We start from the raw sequence: 8,102 nt of genomic DNA on the forward strand, positions 1-8,102 counted from the left end.
ATATATTTTTAACTGCCGTATGTCTATCCGACACATGGGCATGACTGGGCATCCCCCGTCTTGATGTTGGCCATAGAGTTTGGGAAACAAGCCTCCCTGTATTGAGGTGGCGCAGAGGAAGGAAGTCTTGTGTATAATTAATGATTTACCAGGTAGCCCAGTCCATTATCTCCACCATTGGTGTTTTTCTGACTTTCAGAGTCTCGTATGTCGTTGAGTAGCAACGTATTTTTAACTGGGGTATGCTGACTATTCGCCTATACCTTTTAGTGGTGAGGGTTTCAGTATGTGGCCTTCTGCAAAATCACTCCACCGTATTATAATCCCAAGACACATCATGTTTGCATACTAACCTTCAGTCATACAACTACACATGTGCAACTTTCTTCCTTTCTATCGGTGGGATCTCAATTAGCAAATCAATTGTCTCTTAATTCCAGTCTTGATTCCTTCACAACCGATTTTCTTCTATACTAATTCCATGTATGTACAGCTATGTATCTTCTGTATTCTACTAACCAAGAGTGCTTCTCTGGGAATCACTTCAACTGCGTATTCGTTTGGATGCACAAGCCTTGTTCTCTTCGACAGGTATTCCGTTGTTCTGGAGGGAAAATTCCGCTAGCTGTAGGATTTCGTTCCTTGGCACTTTCCTCTGTTCCACCTTTCTCTGAAAGATAGAGGTGGATTTCGAGTGCACTCCACAACATCCCGAAAGATTACGATGTGAATAACCCATGAAATCCCCTTTACCTTGACGCTGTGGAGTGGGAAGGATCGTTCTGTTGCCCGCTCGAGGGACCTTGCAATCAGGATCGAGGAAGGACCTTGTTATGATGTTGTCGTGTCAATCTATGAAGCTACTTTCGAAGAGTTTCGTAGCATAATGCAGGCATGTCGCTATATATACTCTCTGGAACTGCTTACTACCAGAGCCAAATATGTAAACAACGAAAGAACGGCCATCATGTTGAAAGATCTGTGAGGGGCACAAACGCAAGGTCTCAATCCTTGAAGCCCGAACGATTTTAACGGGTCCTAGAAGTGACAAGGAGTGCTACCCGCAAAAAAGTTCAACAGAGCACTCCCGTCCGAGTGGCAGCCGATGCATGATGTTCCGGAAGTTTGTCCAGTACTCTTCCTTGACGCCCAGGCGTCAGTTCCCATCATCCGGACTTTGCCCTATTTTAGGTTCCCCCGTATCTACTGTACAAGATAAACCGCATCCTTGTCTTCAGAGAATGATTCCTTGCCTTCAGAGAATAATTCCTTGCCTTCTGGCATTTGCGCGAGTCGTTCAGTACCTCGACAAAAACAAGTCAAGGAAATGCGATATTTCCTTAAGCGTTACCATCTATGTTTCACATAAGAGTTCCTATTCTGAACGCCTATATGCTTGCGGGATTTGAGCATATCGCATTTACTCCCTTACTGAGCGTCAGTCGCTGCTCTCCACGGCAATAAGCTCTGCAAAAATTCCATGGCGCCTTGGGTCAGCGACATCTCTCGAGGAGGAGGGGGTGCTCCAATCGGAGCCGCCGCACCATCCCCCGCCAATATTTCTGCCGGTAGATTCGTCGTGGAGTCCGTGAAGTCGGATATTTGAACTGCTTGGTATAAGCCAGAACTCCCCAACCATTCTCCCGCTTCTGCACGACGAGAACGGCACTTTGCTACTCGTGTGTGCTGTGCAGGGTCGCTCACTACAGCTGGCGTAAGGCGCCCGGTGACAGGGTGCGTTCCTGTGCCAGCCGCAGTGTCAAGGTCTCCCGCCGCCCTTGCACAGCGCACAAGCATCTGTTTGTTCGCAGTAGAATTCCACAGGAGCTTGCTGCGTTCTGCATAAACTCTGCACATTCGAAGCAATACTCCATGATCTTCATATCCAACGCTGTACCAAGCCTCGTCAAACAGGCGGTGTTCTGTCCATACGCCTGATTCGTCTTGAACTGCAGACAGTAGCGGCCTGAGAAGCATAGGGAATGTAAGCAAAGCGTCTATGAGAATATCGTCTGGGGTTTGCGCATCAAATGCGTCAGCAGCATCGTCTGGGGCGGCTTTCGTAATCTTCTTCCGCTTGCCAGCAGTGCCGCGACTTGAGATACCGCCAATACCTTGTCGCATGCTCTCGGCCGCAACTGCCGTACTTGCCGCGAAGTTCGGGAAGTATCGAAGCGGTATCAAGCTGTAGTCAGCATGCATATCTTGGATCCATTGGTGCTCCCCGCACAGCAACGCGAAAGAATCTGCAACCATCAGAATTCCCATGGGATCGTTTTCTGGATCGAAGTTCAGGATCAGCTTGCTTATCTCGAGAGCAGTACGGTGCAAACCTCTTCTGGTGAGAAGCTGCGAGTAGCGAAACAGAGCAACATAGATGGAGCGATTCTCCACGAGTTCAAATCGTAAACGACAGTTGCCATCGTACGGCTTGAACGCTACGTTCCAGGAAGACTCCAGAACGTACAGACATCTCTCAATTTGCTCCGCAGCCCTGTCTAATTCGCCCATTTGGCGATAAAGTTCTGCCAACTGCAGCAAGGTATCCACGTGATACGGACATCTGCTGCAAAGCTCCGCGAGCAAGTTGGGGTCATGCGTGCCGACGACGAACCTGTATTCTTCTTGGAGTCGAGCGTATGAGGCCTCATGTACATAGCGAAAATATCGCACGCCCGTGGGATCGGTGTCAGTGTCCTCCGAGTCTAACTGCATAACCAGTCCGGGAGCCTCAGGAAACCAGTTTTCGCGAGGGGATACGAGTGAAACTCTCCTGCGCGGATTATTGCGACCACCACCGCGACCGCGGCGACGGCCACCTCTTCCACTTGCTATCTCTTCTCCCCTCCTCTCCGACTCAATAACCCTCGAACCGAACAAGCGTTTTAACTCAGAATCAGCATTCAGTAATCGTGGTTCGACACGGATAACTTCGGTCAAGGTCTTGATCGAAATATCATACTTGGCTCGGACAGATTCCCAGGTGCCATCGAATGCGATCGCCTCAATTGTCGCCATTATCCGTGTTGCCTCTTCCCTAACAGCTTCGCTGTCATCATTAGCGAAATAAGAGCTCGGAATCCACCCAGGCTTCGTGTCATGTTGCTCTGTTGCGGTGGCTTCATTAAGCGCAATCCAATCTGGATCTGTCTCGCGGTCAATGGGGTCTGCGTCTGCCCGCTTCTTTCCTCTCCGCTTCTTTTTTTTCTTTTTTTTCTTGGTTTGTGTGTTTGCGTGTGTCTCTTTCTCGGTCTCATCTCGCAGATCATCCTGCTCACCATCGCTCTTGGCTTCCACAGCCGGTTCCGTTTCAACAAGCGGTTGCGTGATATTGATAGGGCCCTCGTTGACTTGCTGTGCTTCTTCCGACTCACCGTCGGTGTCATCATTTTGTTCGCCAAGAAGGGCAAACAAGCCCTTGCCTCTGGAAGGGCGTGGGCTCGGAGTTAGTGACTCTTCGCTGTCTTTGTCCACACCGTTGGGTTCAGCGCTTTCGAGTTGCTCCGCTTGAAGCACCTCTTCGTATCGCTTAATTGCTCTTCTGCTCATTTTGTTTCGCTTTCAGCAACTCTGGAATACCAAACTGAGGTTTATGACGCTGAGTTGGAGACCAAATGGACTATAGACTGATGGAGGGCGCCCCCTTAGTGAACAAGCAGTTGGGAGAAAGTCCGGCGGCCGCTGGAAAAACCTCAATGTGGCATTGATCCAGAAGGGTCCTTTGGTGGCCTGCGGTGTACAGTATTTGAGGTGTTTCGAGAAAGCATTTCAGACTGCTGCAGGCTACACACCCACACGTGTACACGTGTACAAATAAAAAGTAGAATTGGGTGCGTTTCTGGTACTGCTGGCTCTATTTTTGCTTCCAACCCTCACGTTAGTAGGGGTTTTACGCCAAAAAAAAGAGAACTTTTGGCCGTCAAATATGGTGAAACGTGATACTGTACCACTCAACACGTGATTCTCACAAGCGGCTGATCAAGCCCTTTCACTTTTCGGGGTGGAGGCCAATTTAGCGAAATAAAAAGCACTGCAGGAAATTTCGTTAATTTTCGTGACTCATTTTTTGGCGGACAGCCATGCCTTTTTTTCTTTGCGGAAACACTTGAGTCGGGAATTCACTCTCTCTATTGGTCGGCTTCTCTATACTTTCACCCATTCCTTGTCCTCCTCACTCACAATTAGCAATCCCGAGCACTCGACCCGCGTGGCGACCTCGCACACCGGACGTATCTCTAGAGTGCTGGCTCAGAGGTCCTGTCGCGAAATGAGCTGCCTGCGAGGGCGCATCTGTCCTCCCTCGTAACAAGTCCCCTCCCCATCTCCGCTACACTTTTTCACCGCTATATATGACGCCATCCCCCTCTGCAGAACAAACACAGCTTCCTATCATTTATGAACGAGAGAGTTTAGCTTATTCAAAAGCGAATCAAGTCTCGGCATGTAGGAGGAAAGCGCGACGCATCCCTCGGCCAGCTGCCGCGCCCCCTGACACCATCGATTTGCTTCTGCATTTTGCCCTAACCGATGGAACATTTGCGCCCGATCCCACGAAATAGCAACCAACCATCTCCTTTCATCCAAAGGAAACTCATCCTTGTGCTCCAGTACAACGCCAACAGCTCTGGAGAAAACAGCATGAGCCCGAGCTGCTGTAGATCCGCGCGAAATCTCCACACCTAAATGTTCTCGCAACGTTACTGCCAACGCACCCAAGTCACCGGCTTCGTCACACAACCGCACGTCACACGCTTTCGCGAGAAGGGCGGCGACGAGATCAGCACATCGCACACGAATTTCACCCGCGTTGTCTTGTAGACCACCAGATGCGTCTTTGAAATTGTGGCTTACAGCGGCCAATTGCTCCAGAACTCCTGCTTCAACCTGCATCTTCTGAAGTGCCGACTCAACGACGCATGCGAGTGCATCAGCGTCGTGACCTCCAACACAGCACCTTGAATCAAGGATCAATAGCAACCCCTCAATCGGATCCTCGCTTTTAGTTGGCGCCACCTTTTGAAGCGCCTCTGATAGACGGCGAGCTTCCTGCACCTGTTTCCTTGCTTTCTGAAAATCCTCCTTTGATGACTTGGGATTCTCGATATTAGCTGACGCACACATCAGCATTGACATCCGTCGCGTTTGCAGAATTGCGGCGTCTGGCGGGAGAAATGCGCTCAATTGATAACAAATATCAAAGAACCCCTCCCACAGCAAAAAGTTCATCTTTGTGCCCTGTTCCCGTCCCTTATTCCAGCTAACGTTTATGAGATATGTCAAGCCTTCATGAATCTTGCCTTTGTCATCGTCGAACGACTGTGTCGGACCAAGATGCTGGATTCCTATGAGTCCTGCTTTCAGAACGGACAAAAGGTCAGTTTCCTGCTTTTCGATACATTCATCCCTAGCTGTTTCCGAGCCGCTCTCCAATACATCGTCTTCCTCGGTCCAACTTAACACTTTCCTGTCAAGTAAAATGTGGACGCATGATAGCAGGACTTTTCCATAAAATCCCTTCGGAAACGTGGCTGATGAGGCGCCTAGATTTTTTGATAGTGAGGCAGTGTCCATGTTCAATATGCACCGCAGGGCGGCAACAACAGATTCCTGGGATCCGACGTCCCTTGCCGCACAGGCTGCCTCTGCAAGGGCACCCGGGTCAAATGACCTTATGTCAGCACTCGCATTCCTCAACTCAACCGCAGCCTTTTTGTGTTCATTTGCAACAAGATGTGCTCTGAACAGCAGAAGGCGGGGTGCAAAGTCGCTTGAATCTAAATGTTTGGCTCTTTCAGCATTCGACCTTGACATTTCAAGTAGTGTTGCAAAAGCAGACTCCGGGGTGCCATCAGTACCGTTTTCCTTACTATCAGTTGGCCACATCGAATTGCTCTTCTTTTTCATATCGTCGATTGCGCAGAGCGCACAGGAAGACGCCAACCTACATACAGCCGCCTCATTCTCTACAACAACATTAGAGGCGTCGGAATCAGATTTTCCAATAAGAACAAGATGTTCCTCTGATGTTTTCAAGGCAGTTTTTGCTAATTGTAAGCATCGGTTAAGAAGCAGGGCAGCAGAATAGAAATCCTTGCGGTCTGCCTGGGACGAACCAACTGCTAAAAGCATGGCAGACCATCGCGCAGACAGCACATCGACCGAGTGCTCCTCATGTGGGACATCATCATGCACGTCCTTGGGCTCTTCTGCATCAGCGACTTTCAACTGTGTCAATGCGACACAACTCGCTTCCAATATCTCGAGAGCTTTCTCAATTTTACCCAATGCGGCCAGTGTTTCGAAGTAACGCATACCGATGGTTCCCGCTATTGCCCGTGGGGAATCACGAAACCTCTCAAAAAGATTCTCAAACCCAACAGCAGCGTCAGAGATTCGTTGTGCATCACCAAACAGAGAAATGGAAGCAATGCATATGTCTAAGCTGTTGTCTGGGTCTTGGACTGTCTTGGTTAAGATATCTAGGGCCTGCGGCTTTTTGATGATCACGCTCAACTTTAGCAATAGGTAAGAACCGACGGGATCATGGCATATCTCTTCAGCTTCGTTCATCAAGTTCCATGAACCCTCATAGTCTTGCAGGGCCAGCAGGCAAACGCCAGCTAGTCGAGCAGTCTTTGCCTGTTTTTTCACGTTCTTCATCGTGTTTGCTGGGTTTCCCCTAGTTTCCATTGACTTCTTCAGCCATTTCAAGGCTCGCTCAGTCTCTTTCGCCTGATAGGTAAACAGGCCAAAATTATATTCCACCGATGCTAAGAACTCATGCTCACCTGGTAAATCATCCATGTACTGTCTGGCATCACTTACATATCGCTCAGCCTCATCACTCTCATCTTTCTCCCATGAACACTCAGCTCGACCCAGAAGAAGGTCGAACATTGCCCTTGCAAATGTTTTCCTTTTGCAAACCTCTGCTCGCGAATCATTCAGGGCTTGTTCGACGAATTCGGCACCCTTCGAAAAGCAGACGTCAGCCATATCCATGTCCCCAAGATCTGTTGAGTACTTTTGTCCGCAAGCAGTATAGAATTTAAGCAGGCTCAATCCGTCGATATTGTAGCGGGCACTGATTCCTCCCAGGACGGTCGTGGCCATATACATGCAGTCAGCAGCGACATGACGAAGTTGCACTAAGGCTTCCTTCATGTTTTCTTCCAGGTTGGAACCTTCAAACGCAATCACGCCATTCCACATCGCAACCCCTGCAATGGCAAACACAAAAATCTGTCAGTACCTTCAAGCACACCAGCAAGTCATCATCTTGTAAAGAGCCCCATTTCATACCTGTAGCTAGCAATCGTTCTGCATCCTCACGTGAACTGATGGCTGTCAGAGAGTTCAAAATAGCCGAGACACGTTTAGGGAAGCCCGGAGAAATCTTTTCCGTCTTCAGTGATTTTGAGGCTTCCGCGAGAAGAAGAGCAGCCTCTTCAAGTTGCTTGAGACTTTGCGCGGCCCGAAGGCGTTCTTCTCCAACTGTCTCCATACCAGAGATGCTTCTCGGCGAAGGTACCGCAGCAGAAAATTTGATTCCTCTGAATCGGCGTAAGGCAATGGCACAAGCGACTCAACCAGGCAGCGACGATCAATGCACCTGTGTTCAGCTATTTCTAGCTCCACGCTGCTCCCTATCACGGCGACACCCCGAAGCGAAACAGCATCACTGCTAATTTTGAAGCGAAAGAAAACCGTGGCCTCCGTCATTCGCACCTTCATGCCCGAACCGCTTCGGCCTGAAAAACATGTATTCTCTCGCGGGCTGGTCGCTAATCACACATGTAACACTTCCCCCCACATGCCGGACAGCGAAGTTTCCTATGGCCGACGCAGTCTGGGCAATAAAACACGTTGCTGGAGCGTGGAGTTCGAATATGCCCCTGGGAATTGCAAGTAGTGCACGGTACGAAGCCGGAGTCATCACATGTGGCGCAGTGCTCGATAAAGTCCAGATCTGGACCGAGGTCGTATGCGGAGTGGGGTGGCTTGCCTAGGGTTACACGCTCCATTCCACATTCGCTGTCATCATCTTCGTGTACGGTGTACGATGAGACTGGTGGACGCCTTCTCTTCCTGTAGATGCTAAT

General features: G+C 49.6%; 2 protein-coding genes; both read right to left on the reverse strand.

Annotated features, from left to right (window-relative positions):
- Window positions 1–656: 656 nt before the first annotated feature.
- CHC_T00007891001 (hypothetical protein) lies at window positions 657–3,549 on the reverse strand. XM_005711919.1 is given in 2 exon segments: window positions 657–1,428; window positions 1,429–3,549. The coding sequence occupies 1 exon segment, from the start codon at window positions 3,547–3,549 to the stop codon at window positions 1,429–1,431; it is 2,121 nt and encodes a 706-aa protein (XP_005711976.1). The 3' UTR covers window positions 657–1,428.
- An 840-nt stretch (window positions 3,550–4,389) lies between these two features.
- Window positions 4,390–7,212, reverse strand: CHC_T00007892001 (hypothetical protein). Its single transcript, XM_005711920.1, has one exon. It carries the CDS (start codon window positions 7,210–7,212, stop codon window positions 4,390–4,392), a length of 2,823 nt encoding a protein of 940 aa, XP_005711977.1.
- Window positions 7,213–8,102: the final 890 nt, after the last annotated feature.

The sequence above is a fragment of the Chondrus crispus genome, genomic scaffold, assembly GCF_000350225.1.
Source record: "Chondrus crispus Stackhouse genomic scaffold, scaffold_89, whole genome shotgun sequence".
Taxonomy (NCBI): Eukaryota; Rhodophyta; class Florideophyceae; order Gigartinales; family Gigartinaceae; genus Chondrus; species Chondrus crispus.